A 16,680-nucleotide genomic window follows, 5' to 3' on the forward strand; every position below is an offset into this window, starting at 1 on the left:
TATAGAGATAAATAAAGAGTTGTACTCTATATATCAACTCCCAGTAATTTAACACACCAACATTCCCCTGAAGAAGGCACATTGATGCCCAAACATTGGTGTTTTATCCAATTAATTACTGGGAGTGTATATATAGAGTGTGTATATAGAGTGTATATATAGAGTGTTATACATAGAGTGTATATATAGAGAGTATATATAGAGTGTATATATAGAGTGTATATATGGAGTGTATATCTAGAGTGCATATATAGAGTGTATATATAGAGTGTATATATATAATGTATATACAGTATAGAGTATATAGAGTGTGTATATATATAATGTATATACAGTATAGAGTGTATATATAGAGTGTATATACAGTATAGAGTGAATATATAGAGTGTATATACAGTATAGAGTGTATATATAGAGTGTATATAGAGTGTATATACAGTATAGAGTGTATATATGGAGTGTATATATGGAGTGTATATATATAGAGTGTATATACAGTATAGAGTGAATATATAGAGTGTATATACAGTATAGAGTGTATATATAGAGTATATACAGTATAGAGTGTATATATAGAGTGTATATATGGAGTGTATATATAGTGTATATATAGAGTGTATATATAGAGTGCATATATAGAGTGTATATATAGAGTGTATATATATAATGTATATACAGTATAGAGTATATAGAGTGTATATATATAATGTATATAGAGTATAGAGTGTATATATAGAGTGTATATATAGAGTGTATATATGGAGTGTATATATAGAGTGTATATATAGAGTGTATGTATGGAGTGTATATATAGAGTCTATATATAGAGTGTATGTATGGAGTGTATATATGGAGTGTATATATAGAGTGTATATATAGAGTGTATATATAGAGTGTATATATGGAGTGTATATACAGTATAGAGTGTATATATAGAGTGAATATATAGAGTGTATATATAGAGTGAATATACAGTGTAGAGTGTATATATTGAGTGTATATATGGAGTGTTCGACTGTATATTTATACAGCTTACAGTTTATTTGTCGTTAGTCACCACCTCGACACTAAATCATTTCTCAGGGTGTGTGCCAGCTCATGCTTTTTATTTGACTATAGCAACACCCCAAAGGAAAAGGCTTTAGATGTGCCAAGTGAACCTACAACCACAACACTTCAATAACACTTGACATGAGATCTTCTCTAAGCATTACATGGATATGATTCTGATTATATATAGTCGTGGCCAAAGGTTTTGAGAATGACACAAATATTAATTTTCACTTAGTCTGCTGCCTCAGTTTGTATGATGGCAATTTGCATATACTCCAGAATGTTATGAAGAGTGATCAGATGAATTGCAATTAATTGCAAAGTCCCTCTTTGCCATGCAAATGAACTGAATCCCCCCAAAACATTTCCACTGCTTTTCAGCCCTGCCACAAAAGGACCAGCTGACATCATGTCAGTGATTCTCTCGTTAACACAGGTGTGAGTGTTGACGAGGACAAGGCTGGAGATCACTCTGTCATGCTGATTGAGTTCGAATAACAGACTGGAAGCTTCAAAAGGAGGGTGGTGCTTAGAATCATTGTTCTTCCTCAGTCAACCATGGTTACCTGCAAGGAAACACGTGCCGTCATCATTGCTTCGCAGAAAAACGGCTTCACAGTCAAGGATATTGCTGCCAGTAAGATTGCACCTAAATCAACCATTTATCGGCTCATCAAGAACTTCAAGGAGAGCGGTTCAATTGTTCTGAAGAAGGCTTCAAGGTGCCCAAAAAAGTCCAGCAAGCGCCAGGACCGTCTTCTAAAGTTGATTCAGCTGCGGGATCGGGGCACCACCAGTACAGAGCTTGCTCAGGAATGGCAGCAGGCAGGTGTGAGTGCATCTGCACGCACAGTGAGGCGAAGACTTTTGGAGGATGGCCTGGTGTCAAGAAGGGCAGCAAAGAAGCCACTTCTCTCCAGGAAAAACATCAGGGACAGACTGATATTGTGCGAAAGGTACAAGGATTGGACAGCTGAGGACTGGGATAAAGTCATTTTCTCTGATGAATCCCCTTTCCGATTGTTTGGGGCATCCGGAAAAAAGCTTGTCCGGAGAAGACAAGGTGAGCGCTACCATCAGTCCTGTGTCATGCCAACAGTAAAGCATCCTGAGACCATTCATGTGTGAGGTTGCTTCTCAGCCAAGGGAGTGGGCTCACTCACAATTTTGCCTAAGAACACAGCCATGAATAAAGAATGGTACCAACACATCCTCCGAGAGCAACTTCTCCCAACCATCCAGGAACAGTTTGGTGACAAACAATGCCTTTTCCAGCATGATGGAGCACCTTGCCATAAGGCAAAAGTGATAACCAAGTGGCTCGAGGAACAAAACATCGATATTTTGGGTCCATGGCCATGAAACTCGCCAGACCTTAATCCCATTGAGAACTTGTGGTCAATCCTCAAGAGGCGGGTGGACAAACAAAAACCCACAAATTCTGACAAACTCCAAGCATTGATTATGCAAGAATGAGCTGCCATCAGTCAGGATGTGGCCCAGAAGTGAATTGACAGCATGCCAGGGCAGATTGCAGAGGTCTTGAAAAAGAAGGGTCAACACTCCAAATATTGACTCTATGCATCAACTTCATGTAATTGTCAATAAAAGCCTTTGACACTTATAAAATGCTTGTAATTGTACTTCAGTATTGCATAGTAACATGTGACGAAAATATCTAAAGACCCTGAAGCAGCAAACTTTGTGAAATTTAATTAATTAATTTGTGTCATTCTCAAAACTTTTGGCCATGACTGTACAGCAACACCTCCCCCATAAGCATTCCTGTCTCTTCTATAGATCTTATATCCTTGTATTGCTACAGCTGTGTCATTAAATTTTCACAAAGACTAAGTGAGTCTCAGAAATGGCTAATATATGAATGTTATCTGACGTTAGCAAGTTATTGATTTCATTAACCTTATTTTTAAGGCAACATACATTATTTTATCATATTGTATTTTTCATTGTACTATATATTGTATTATATACAGAGCATTCAGAAAGTATTCAGACCCCTTGACTATTTCCACATTTTTGTTACATTACAGCCTTATTCCGAAATGGATACAAAAAATATATAACTCACATCAATCTACACAAAATTCCCCACAATGACAAAGAAATACAGGTTTTTAGAAGTTTTTGCAAATTTATAAAAAATAAAAAATTGAAATATTACATTTACATAAGTATTCAGACCCTTTACTCTGTACTTTGTTGAAGCACCTTTGGCAGCAATTACAGCCTTGAGACTTCTGGGCTATGATGCTACAAGCTTGGCACAACTGTATTTGGGGAGTTTGTCCCAATCTTTTCTGCAGATCCTCTCAAGCTCTGTCAGGTTAGATGGGGAGCGTTGTCGTACAGCTATTTTCAGGTCTCTCCAGAGATGTTAGATCGGGTTCAAGTCCAGGCTCTGGCTGGGCCACTCAAGGACATTCAGAAACTTGTCCCGAAGCCACTCCTGCGTTGTCTTGGCTGTTTGCAGGTCGTTGTCCAGTTGGAAGGTGAACCTTCGCCCCAGTCTGAGGTTCCTGAGCACTCTGGAGCAGGTTTTCATCAAGTATCCCTCTGTACTTTGCTCCGTTCCTCTTTCCCTCGATCCGGACTAGTCTCCCAGTCCCTGCCGCTGAAAAACATCCCCACAGCATGATGCTGCCACCCCCATGCTTCACTGTAGGGATGGTGCCAGGTTTCCTCCAGACGTGACACTTGGCGTTCAGGCCAAAGAGTTCAATCTTGGTTTCATCAGACCAGAAAATCTTGTTTCTCATGGTCTGAGAGTCTTTAGGTTCCTTTTGGCAAAATCCAAGAGGGCTGTCGTGTGCCTTTTACTGAGGAGTGGCTTCCGTCTGGCCACTCTACCATAAAGGCCTGATTGGTGGAGTTCTGCAGAGATGGTTGTCCTTCTGGAAGTTTCTCCCATCTCCACAGAGGAACTCTAGAGCTCTGTCAGAGTGACCATCAGGTTCTTGGTCACCTCCCTGACCAAGGTCCTTCTCCCCCGATTGCTCAGTTTTTCCAGGTGGTTCTAAACTTCTTCCATTTAAGAATGATGGAGGCCACTGTGTTCTTGGAGTCCTTCAATGCTTCAGAAATGTTTTTGTACCCTTCCCCAGATCTGTACCTCGACACAATCCTGTCTCAGAGCTCTACGGACAATTCCTTCGACCTCATGGCTTGGTTTTTGACCTGACATGCACTGTCAACTGTGGGACCTTATATAGACAGGTGTGTGCCTTTCCAAATCATGTCCAATCAATTGAATTTACCACAGGTGGACTCCAATCTAGTTGTAGAAACATCTTAAGGATGATCAATGGAAACAGGATGCACCTGAGCTCAATTTCGAGTCTCATAGCAAAGGGTCTGAATACTTAAGTAAATAAGGTATTTCATTTTTTTTTTATATACATTTGAAAACATTGCTGAAAATCTGTTTTTGCTTTGTCATTATGGGGTATTGTGATGTCATTATGGGGTATTGTTTGTAGATTGATGAGTAAAATGATTCATTTAATCCAGGCTGTAATGTAACAAAATGTGGAAAAAGTCAAGTGGTCTGAATACTTTCAGAATGCAATGTGTATTAATATGGGCTATTTCCAGCCCCTTTCCTGGGATAGACTCTGGGAGAAACAAACTGTTCTTCAGGTCCTGGACCTCTCTGGTCAGGTTGTCCATTCATTTATTAGTTGACTCCACCAGTAATTGGATAAAACACTTGAAGCTATGTTCTTGTTGTTGTAGAACTTATTTTTATTAGTTTAAAAAGATCCTTCACGTGTGATAGAGAGATACCACTGTCCTCAATGGTACTCCCACCGGCTTTGGTCTTTGTTATGGTAGAAACATATTTTACGCTGTTATTCCTCTCCGTTCCAGACAGGGCAGGTCACAGGGAAGATTGAAAACAACAATAAACAGCAGGGATCTAGACAATGGCTAAATGCATCCCAGGCTGCGTTCTAGCTCTCAAGAAAACCCTGCTAGCATGATAGGCAGCTAGCTAGCAGCTAGGCTAGTTGCTATGCCAAAAAGCTCCACAGACCCGGCCTTGGTCCGCAGGACCACTGGACAGATAGTAGCGGTCCCAGTAACGTATGCCAACTGCGTTGTGGGATACAAACTCAACTGGTAGTTAGCTAATAAGCAAACTTTTTCAATAGACTTTAAAAACCTTCCAAAACAACAAACTTTCCAAAACAAAACAAACAGAGCCCAGATGGCATATTACTAAGGCATATGAAAGTTTACATGTTCCAGAAGGCATTTCTGTCCAAAAAAATAATTTTGCTTAAAAAGTAAAAACGTTGTTCAAATGCCTCTTCTGTGAAGCAGTGCCGGATTTTCAGAGATTTTTCAGCTCTTTTCAGCTATGTTTTTATTTCAGTACAAAGGAAATCTTTCTACTGTAACAGCATCCCAAAAAACTTCAGCAACAATCAGCAGCTCATTTAAATAAATAAAAATGTCTGTCTGTCTGTCTGTCTGTCTCTCTGTCTCTCTGTCTCTCTGTCTCTCTGTCTGTCTCTCTGTCTCTCTGTCTCTCTGTCTCTGTCAGTGTCTCTCTGTCAGTGTCTCTCTGTCAGTGTCTGTCTCTCTGTCTCTGTCTCTCTCCATCTCTCTCCATCTCTCTCTGTCTCTCTCTGTCTCTCTGTCTCTCTCCATCTCTCTCCATCTCTCTCTGTCTCTCTGTCTCTCTGTCTCTCTGTCTCTCTGTCTCTCTCCATCTCTCTCTGTCTCTCTCTGTCTCTCTGTCTCTCTCTGTCTCTCTGTTGGTGTCTCTGTCTCTGTCACTTTGTCGGTGTCTCTCTGTCTCTCTGTCTCTCTGTCGGTGTCTCTCTGTCGGTGTCTCTCTGTCTCTGTCTCTCTCTGTCTCTCTGTCGGTTTTTCTCTGTCTCTGTCACTGTCTCTCTGTCTGTGTCTCTCTGTCTCTGTCTGTCTGTCTGACACGTGGACCGCACCACCAGCTGTTCACCACAGCAACACCCCTCCCACTTCCTTTTTCCTGTGGGTAGCCATGGTTACATGACGCGTCCACATACCTCTGCCGTTAATGTTTGTGCTGAGTCGGCAGCTCCGCTCTGAATCATAACACACACACACACACACACACACACACACACACACACACACACACACACACACACACACACACACACACACACACACACACACACACACACACACACACACGCTAGGCTTAGCAGCAACTGCTTGGATTATCTGTAGAGGAAATTACTATTAAAATACCTTACCCCGTCTCGGCCCACGCAAATGTACACTGACAGACAAGAGGTCATATGGACAGACCTTCACTGTTCAACAGGTCAGATGGACAGACCTTCACTGTTCAACAGGTCAGATGGACAGATCTTCACTGTTCAAAAAGGTCAGATGGACAGACCTTCACTGTTCAAACAGGTCAGATGGACAGACCTTCACTGTTCAAACAGGTCAGATGGACAGACCTTCACTGTTCAAACAGACCAGATGGCTACTTTTGGGGCTTCACCGTGTTTCATTGAAATGTACAGTGCCTTGCAAAAGTATTCATCCCCCTTGTAATTTAAATTGATTTTTATTTTCGATTTCATGTAATGGACATACATACAATAGTCCAAATTGGTGAAGTGAAATTCAAAAAATTACTTGTTTAAAAAAATTCTGAAAATATATACAACGGAAAAGTGGTGCGTGCATATGTATTCACCCCCTTTGCTATGAAGCCCCTAAATAAGATCTGGTGCAACCAATTACCTTCAGAAGTCACATAATTAGTTAAATAAAGTCCACCTGTGTGCATTCTAAGTGTCACATGATCTCAGTATATATACAGCTGTTCTGAAAGGTCCCAGAGTCAGCAACACCACTAAGCAAGGGGCACCACCAAGCAAGCAGCACCATGAGGACTAAGGAGCTCTCCAAACAGGTCAGGGATAAAGTTGTGGAGAAGTACAGATCAGGGTTGGGTTATAAAAAAATATCAGAAACTTTGAACATCCCACGGAGCACCATTAAATCCATTATTACAGTTTTTTCCAACTGCTTTCACACGTTTTCAAAACTGTCTTCTTTTTTTGCAAAACTCTACACACAATTCCCAAAACTGCACACACAAAATGCAAAATGCCTCACATTTCCTTCAAAATGTAACACTGCATTCAAAATGCCAGAAACACATGTCAGAATGAAGCATTTGCATCAAATGGCAAACACTGCTTTCATAATAGTACATTTGTGGATATACCATGTAAACACTGTTGTTCTAAATCTAAAGCTCTTTGGTCTTTCATAGGCTTATATCTACATTTCAATACAATGTTCTACAGTGAAAGTAATCTGCTGAGAGGGGTAACAAGTACACTGTAAACACCAATGCAATGTAGAAACAGAAAATATTTATTAGGCCAAACATTACTGTTGTATACAGTAGCATACAACAAAACTATAAACATATGTAAACCAAAAGTATATTCTTTAGAATACAGTAAAGAACACGATTGTGTGTGTGGGGTCCCGGGGGGGGGGCAGTCCAGGAATTGGTAGGGGGGGGCAGTCCAGGAATTGGTAGGGGGGGCAGTCCAGGAATTGGTGGGGGGGCAGTCACCAGTGCTAAAGGAAAGCAAGTCACTTCCTGTTAGATTTTTGTGTTTTAGGTAGAGAATTGTGTGTAGTGCTTTGAAAAAAGTGTTTTATGCAATTGACAACTGAGTCAAAGGCTGAGAAATAGCTTCTGGTGTTGGATATTTGGTGTGTAGTTTTCCACTTTCAGTGAGAGGTTTCAAAAATCGGGTGACATGAAAAGATTTTGTGTGTAAGCAGTTGGAAAAAACTGTAATCAAATCAAATCAAATGTATTTATATAGCCCTTCTTACATCAGCTGATATTTCGAAGTGCTGTACAGAAACCCAGCCTAAAACACCAAACAGCAAGTAATACAGGTGTAGAAGCACGGTGGCTAGGAAAAACTCCCTAGAAAGGCCAAAACCTAGGAAGAAACCTAGAGAGGAACCAGGCTATGAGGGGTGGCCAGTCCTCTTCTGGCTGTGTCGGGTGGAGATTATAACAGAACATGGCCAAGATGTTCAAATGTTCATAAATGACCAGCATGGTCAAATAATGATAATCACAGTAGTTGTCGAGGGTGCAACAAGTCAGCACCTCAAGAGTAAATGTCAGTTGGCTTTTCATAGCTGATCATTGAGAGTATCTCTACCGCTCCTGCTGTCTCTAGAGAGTTGAAAACAGCAGGTCTGGGACAGGTAGCACGTCCGGTGAACAATTGAAAGAATCTGGCTCCACAACAAACCTGCAAAGAGAGGGCCGCCCACCAAAACACACAGACCAGGTAAGGAGGGCATTAATCAGAAAGGCAACAAAGAGACCAAAGATAACCCTGAAGGAGCTGCAAAGATCCACAGAGGAGATTGGAGTGTCTGTCCATAGGACTACTTTAAGCTGTATACGCCACAGAGCTGGGCTTTACGGAAGACGGGCCAGAAAAAAAGCCATAGCTTAAAGAAAAAAATAAGCAAACACATTTGGTGTTCGCCAAAAAGCATGTGGGAGACTCCCCAAAAATATGGAAGAATGTACTCTGGTCAGATGAGACTAAAATTGAGCTTTTTGCCCATCAAGGAAAATGTTATGTCTGGCACAAACCCAACACCTCTCATCACCCTGAGAACACCATCCCCACAGTGAAGCATGGTGGTGGCAGCATAATGCGGTGGGGATGTTTTTCATTGGCAGGGACTGGGAAACTGGTTAGAATTAAAGGAATGATGGATGGTGCTAAATACAGGGAAATTCTTGAGGGAAACCTGTTTCAGCCTTCCAGAGATTTGAGACTGGGACGGAGGTTCACCTTCCACCAGGACAATGACCCTAAGCATACTGCTAAAGCAACACTCAAGTGGTTTAGGGGGGAACATTTAAATGTCTTGGAATGGCCTAGTCAAAGCCCAGACCTCAATCCAATTGAAAATCTTTGGTATGACTTATATTGCTGTACTCCAGCGGAATCCATCCAACTTGAAGGAGCTGGAGCAGTTTTGCCTTGAAGAATGGGCAAAAATCCCAGTGGCTATATGTGCCAAGCTTATAGAGACATACACCAAGAAACATGCAGCTGTAATTGCTGCAAAAGGTGCCTCTACAAAGTATTGACTTTTGGGGGGTTGAATAGTTATGCACACTCAAGTTTTCAGTTTTTTGTTGTTTGTTTCACAATAAAAAATATTTTACATCTTCAAAGTGGTAGGCATGTTGTGTAAATCAAATGATACAGACACCCCCTATATGAACAGACCTTCACTGTTCAAACAGACCAGGTCAGGAGACTATATGAACAGACCTTCACTGTTCAGACAGACCAGGTCAGGAGGCTATATGGACAGACCTTCACTGTTCAGACAGACCAGGTCAGGAGGCTATATGGACAGACCTTCACTGTTCAAACAGACCAGGTCAGGAGACTATATGGACAGACCTTCACTGTTCAAACAGACCAGGTCAGGAGACTATATGGACAGACCTTCACTGTTCAAACAGACCAGGTCAGGAGACTATATGGACAGATCTTCACTGTTCAAACAGGGATGACAGGATAGGAAATTGAGGGGGTCATGTCTTTACTGTTGAATCCAACGAGTAGAGAAAGGAAGGAAAGGAAGGAAAGGAAGGACGGAAGGAAGAAAGTGAGGAAGGAAGGAAGCAAGTGAGGAAGGAAGGAAGGAAGCAAGGAAAGAACAAAGAAAGAAAGAAAGAAAGAAAGAAAGAAAGAAAGATAAGAAGGAAGGAGGTATTGAATGCAGGCCTTTAGGTAATGAATTGTCCTCTGACTCAGTGTGTCTGATGATGTTCCCACAGGAAAGAGCTTCACGCTGACCATCACCGTGTTCACCAACCCTCCTCAAGTAGCAACGTACCATCGAGCCATTAAAGTCACCGTGGATGGACCCCGTGAACCACGGAGTGAGTACACACACACACACACACACACGCACGCATGCATACACACACACCTCATCATGTGTTGTTGGACTGAATTTCGAAATAATTCTAAAACGGTGTGTGTGTGTGTGTGTGTGTGTGTGTGTGTGTGTGTGTGTAGAGGTATACGGGGTAGCAGAGTGCTAGACTTAGCTCTGTTTAATGGTGCTTATAAAAACAACTGAAGAGGAAAAAAAACTGACTATTTCCATCTAGTGCCAACTGGTCTGGCAGGCAGCTGTTCTCTCCTCCCTTGTTTTTCCTCCCTCGCTCTCCTCTTCTCTCTATTCATAAAAACATTATTCTCAACTCTGGCGTCTCAATGAACACTATCACATCACATCACAACAAAAACTTTCCCCATCTCCCCTCTACCCCTCCCTTCCTCGCTCCATTGCCCAGTCTTAGTAAGTCGTAATTAAGAGGCCCTTCACACACTGGGCTACGGAGAGATGGAGGAGGGAGGGAGGTAAGGGGAAGTATAGGGAGGGAGGTAAAGGGAAGTATAGGGAGGGAGGTATGGGGAAGTATAGGGAGGGACGTGTGGGGAAGTAGAGGGAGGGAGGTAAGGGGAAGTATAGGGAGGGAGGTAAAGGGAAGTATAGGGAGGGAGGTAAAGGGAAGTATAGGGAGGGAGGTAAGGGGAAGCATAGGGAGGGACGTGTGGGGAAGTATAGGGAGGGAGGTAAAGGGGACGTATAGGGAGGGAGGTAAGGGGAAGTATAGGGAGGGAGGTAAGGGGAAGTATAGGGAGGGAGGTAAAGGGAAGTATAGGGAGGGAGGTAAGGGGAAATATAGGGAGGGAGGTAAAGGGAAGTATAGGGAGGGAGGTAAGGGGAAGTATAGGGAGGGAGGTAAGGGGAAGTATAGGGAGGGAGGTAAAGGGAAGTATAGAAAGGGAGGTAAAGGGAAGTATAGGGAGGTAAGGGGACGTATAGGGAGGTAAGGGGACGTATAGGGAGGGAGGTAAGGGGACGTATAGGGAGGGAGGTAAAGGGAAGTATAGGGAGGGAGGAAAGGGGGAGTATAGGGAGGGAGGTAAAGGGAAGTATAGGGAGGGAGGTAAAGGGAAGTATAGGGAGGTAAGGGGATGTATAGGGAGGTAAGGGGAAGTATAGGGAGGGAGGTAAGGGGAAGTATAGGGAGGGAGGTAAGGGGAAGTATAGGGAGGGAGGTAAGGGGAAGTATAGGGAGGTAAGGGGAAGTATAGGGAGGGAGGTAAGGGGAAGTATAGGGAGGGAGGTAAGGGGAAGTATAGGGAGGGAGGTAAAGGGAAGTATAGGGAGGTAAGGGGACGTATAGGGAGGGAGGTAAAGGGAAGTATAGGGAGGTAAGGGGATAGACTATCAGTAACATGTCAACTAACTATCTACTAACCCAACCTCTAACCCTAACCTTAACCCTTATCCTTTATTCTAAATTTAACCCTAATCCTAATCCTAACCCTAATCCTAGCCCTAACCCTAACCTTAACCCTTAGCCTTTATTCTAAACTCAACCCTAACCCTAATCTTAGCCCTAACCCTAATCTTAACCCTTAGCCTTTATTCTAAACCTAAACCTAACCCTAACCCTAACCCTAATCCTAGCCCTAACCCTAACCTTTACCCTTAGCCTTTATTCTAAACTAAGCCCTAACCCTAATCCCAGCCCTAACCCTAATCTTAACCCTTAGCCTTTATTCTAAACTTAACCCTAACCATAATCCTAGCCCTAACCCTAACCTTAACCCTTAGCCTTTATTCTAAACTAACCCTAATCCTAATCCTAGCCCTAACCCTAACCTTAACCCTTAGCCTTTATTCTAAACTTAACCCTAACCATAATCCTAGCCCTAACCCTAACCTTAACCCTTAGCCTTTATTCTAAACCTAACCCTAACCATAATCCTAGCCCTAACCCTAACCTTAACCCTTAGCCTTTATTCTAAACCTAACCTTCAACTTAACCTCAGCAAGCATTTGCTTATCAACAGCTAGTGTGTTGATAGTATGACAATCTAGACCATCCACAGATGGAACATCACCCCCGCAAAACATATATTAAGATTCAGTCAAAATGACTCGTTTTATCAAGTCAAATACATTTTATACATTTGTTGAGTTGACCATTTTTCTGTTGTTGAGTTGAGTTGACTTCACTGAAAAATGCTGTTGTAGTTAAAGTGGTCTGTCGGTTGGTGGGTTGACATTACTGAATGCACTGGCAGTTTTCAAACTGGCTAAAGATCTTATACATGAGCAAGAGGCTATTGGGAGCAAAATGTTCCCTACTGAAATCTGTATTCTATTAATGTTCGGGTTAGGGTTGTTAAATCAATGCAAATACTGTATATTCTACAGGAAGTCACATGACTTCTACAGGAAGTCACATGACTTCTACAGGAGTGTAACTTGAAGAGAACACTCATTCTGAGTGGATGTGTTTCTTCCTTCTCCCAGACCTAGCCCTGCTAGCATGTACAATGCCTTCGGAAAGTATCCAGACCCCTTCCCTTTTTCCACATTGTGTAACGTTACAGCCTTATTCTAATTGATTAAATTAAACATTGCATTGTAATGTTCTGAGAACCATGTCTGTTCCACATACACACGTACGCACGCACGCACACACACACACACACACACACACACACACACACACACACACACACACACACACACACACACACACACACACACACACACACACTAGCACATAAAGTTATGAGAACCATGTCTGTTCCACATACACACGCACACACACACACACACACACACACACACACACACACACACACACACACACACACACACACACACACACACACACACACACACACACACACACACACACACACACACACACACACACACACACACACACACACATACACACGCACACTAGCACATCATGTGTTTCCTAGAGCTTGGTGAGAGTGTGGTTGTCCTATAGTTATTTATCATACAACCTTTCCACAACGTTCTGGGGACGGTGCAGGATAGTTGCTTGGCTTTGGAACATCCTCAGCACAAGGAACTTGACAAAAACCTAAAATCATTTTTGTCTTCATTATATCATCACTTTCAAACAATGTTTTCTAAAAGTTTAAATGTTGCATTTCATTTCTATTTTGGTAATGTTCTAGGAACGTTCTCCAGCTGGTTTGATATTGGGAACGTTCTCCAGCTGGTTTGATATTGGGAACGTTCTCCAGCTGGTTTGACATTGGGAACGTTCTCCAGCTGGTTTGACATTGGGAACGTTCTCCAGCTGGTTTGACATTGGGAACGTTCTCCAGCTGGTTTGATATTGGGAACGTTCTCCAGCTGGTTTGACATTGGGAACATTCTCCAGCTGGTTTGATATTGAGAACGTTCTCCAGCTGGTTTGATATTGGGAACGTTCTCCAGCAGTTCAGAGAACATTAAGAAACATCATCCTTTTGTGGGAATTTCAGTACTTCAGCATAACGTTTCACACAAGTTCCCAAGCGGTTCTTTTTAATGGCATATTTTTACTACGTTCTGTGAAAGTTCTCAAAAATGTTGTGACTTAAGCGATGTTCTCAGAACGTTTAGAGAATGTATGGTTCTCTTTTATGTCAGTTAATGGCAATATTCTGGGAATGTTATAAACAAAAAATGTAGTTGTACACATTAACAATCAATAAGCTCCATAAAAACCACAATGAAACTTTATTAACGTTCAGAGAACGTTCCAATATATATATATTTTTTAAATATACATTTCGTTCTCAGCATCAACAAAACTCTCTTTCCTTTATCTGGTTAAGTGCTATGATCTTAATGAGTGCTTGTTTCCTTTGAATTGGGGTCTGTTTGAACAAACTAAAATGTTTAGCTCTGTATGCCTTCCCATCCTGGTGGTGCAGTGGACTAATTCCATGGACAGAAAACAGAAGAGCATAGGTTTGAATCTCATTGATGCCTTGTCACAATAAAAAATGATATGTGTTTGCAATACCTAAGCAAATTAATTTCAATGTGTCTGGCTTGGAGTTCCAAAAAGTTAACCCAAAATAATGTAGGAGTGTTATTAAAAGTTTTATTGAAACAGGTCACACTTGCCTACCTGGTTAAATAAAGGTGAAATAAAAAGAAACAATTTAGAGAACGTTTAAGGAAGTTACTCCAAAAATAACCCATCATTTCCATTTTAAGTGTTGATAAAACCTCCCAGAGTACATGAACCAGAGTAAAACGTTCTCACAATGTCCCTGCAATAAAACAGTTATTTACCAAGAACAGGCAAAATTTCACGTTTAAAAAACTTTCACATTTACCGGTCAGGAAACGTATGGCTTCGTTCCCAGAACCAATGTGAAACCAAAAACTATTGTTCCCACAATTCCCAAGGAACCTAATGTGCTAGCTGGGAGGTCTCTGTCTCTGTCTGTACTGTCAGTAGAAGACTACAGTAGCTAGCTATATGAACCACTGTAGTAGCAATGAAAGTCTAACTGGGTTTGTGTGGAGGTCAGTAATAACTGTCTGTGTCTGTGACTGTGTCTGTATGGTGAGTGGTTTGTTGGGCCACTGTGTAATTGGGGTTATGTGGCTCAGTGTGGTAGCTAGCTGTATGATACTGTGATATTAGCTAGAGGCTAACTGGGTGTATGATACTGTGATATTAGCTAGAGGCTAACTGGCTGTATGTTACTGTGATATTAGCTAGAGGCTAACTGGCTGTATGATACTGTGATATTAGCTTGAGGCTAACTGGCTGTATGATACTGTGATATTAGCTAGAGGCTAACTGGCTGTATGATACTGTGATATTAGCTAGAGGCTAACTGGGTGTATGATACTGTGATATTAGCTAGAGGGTAACTGGCTGTATGGTACTGTGATATTAGCTAGAGGCTAACTGGCTGTATGGTACTGTGATATTAGCTAGAGGCTAACTGGCTGTATGATACTGTGATATTAGCTAGAGGCTAACTGGCTGTATGATACTGTGATATTAGCTAGAGGCTAACTGGCTGTATGATACTGTGATATTAGCTAGAGGCTAACTGGCTGTATGATACTGTGATATTAGCTAGAGGCTAACTGGCTGTATGTTACTGTGATATTAGCTAGAGGCTAACTGGCTGTATGATACTGTGATATTAGCTAGAGGCTAACTGGCTGTATGTTACTGTGATATTAGCTAGAGGCTAACTGGCTGTATGATACTGTGATATTAGCTAGAGGCTAACTGGCTGTATGATACTGTGATATTAGCTAGAGGCTAACTGGCTGTATGTTACTGTGATATTAGCTAGAGGCTAACTGGCTGTATGATACTGTGATATTAGCTTGAGGCTAACTGGGTGTATGATACTGTGATATTAGCTAGAGGCTAACTGGCTGTATGATACTGTGATATTAGCTAGAGGCTAACTGGGTTTATGATACTGTGATATTAGCTAGAGGGTAACTGGCTGTATGGTACTGTGATATTAGCTAGAGGGTAACTGGCTGTATGGTACTGTGATATTAGCTAGAGGCTAACTGGCTGTATGATACTGTGATATTAGCTTGAGGCTAACTGGCTGTATGATACTGTGATATTAGCTAGAGGCTAACTGGGTGTATGATACTGTGATATTAGCTAGAGTCTAACTGGGTGTATGATACTGTGATATTAGCTAGAGGGTAACTGGCTGTATGGTACTGTGATATTAGCTAGAGGCTAACTGGGTGTATGATACTGTGATATTAGCTAGAGGCTAACTGGCTGTATGATACTGTGATATTAGCTAGAGGATAACTTGCTGTATGGTACTGTGATATTAGCTAGAGGCTAACTGGCTGTATGATACTGTGATATTAGCTAGAGGCTAACTGGCTGTATGATACTGTGATATTAGCTAGAGGCTAACTGGCTGTATGATACTGTGATATTAGCTAGAGGCTAACTGGCTGTATGATACTGTGATATTAGCTTGAGGCTAACTGGGTGTGTGTGTCTCTCTCTGTGCTCATTGTGCTTAATGAGGTGACAGCACTGGGTTACCCTGTGGTTGGCCACTGTGTGTGTGTTTTGCTGTCATTGGCAGTTCTGAATGGACAGCCTTGTTCTAGTGCTCTAAGTATACCATTTATCACTAGTTACTGAGTGTGTAGGGACCGTCAGCAGTGTGTAACAGTGTGTGTTAGACAGACACACATACTGTTACATACTACTGATGGACCGTACACACTCAGTACCTAGTGATAAATGGTATACTTAGAGCACTAGAACAAGGCTGTCCGTTCAGAGCCGATAAGGAGGTGAGAGAAAACACAGTGTTCAACAACAGGGTAAAACCCAGCTAAGGTGAGAGAAAACACAGTGGCCAACAACAGGGTAACCCAGCTAAGGTGAGAGAAAACACAGTGGCCAACAACAGGGTAACCCAGCAAATGTGTTATTTCAGTCTTACCCCCCAGGGCAATTGAACTTATTCCAGAGGCTGCTCCAAAACACCGCCGGTGGAGAAGAGGTATTCGGAGTGGACTTCTAGTCCGACTCAGGAGGCGTGCACACCAACCACCGCTTCCGAGTATATTACTCGCTAATGTTCAGTATCTGGACAATAAAGTAGACGAGCTCAGGGCGAGGATATCCTTCCAGAGAGACATCAGGGATTGTAA

General features: G+C 41.9%; 1 protein-coding gene across 1 annotated transcript in view; it reads left to right on the forward strand.

Annotated features, from left to right (window-relative positions):
• LOC100286411 (runt-related transcription factor 2) overlaps positions 1 to 16,680 on the forward strand; it is a 143,754-nt gene that overhangs the window by 85,120 nt on the left and 41,954 nt on the right. Inside the window, exon 4 of the mRNA XM_045695491.1 lies at positions 9,935 to 10,039. Within this exon, the coding sequence (XP_045551447.1) occupies positions 9,935 to 10,039 (105 nt within the window). The remainder of the gene's footprint in view (positions 1 to 9,934; positions 10,040 to 16,680) is intronic.

Source organism: Salmo salar, chromosome ssa15, assembly GCF_905237065.1.
Source record: "Salmo salar chromosome ssa15, Ssal_v3.1, whole genome shotgun sequence".
Lineage (NCBI taxonomy): Eukaryota > Metazoa > Chordata > Actinopteri > Salmoniformes > Salmonidae > Salmo > Salmo salar.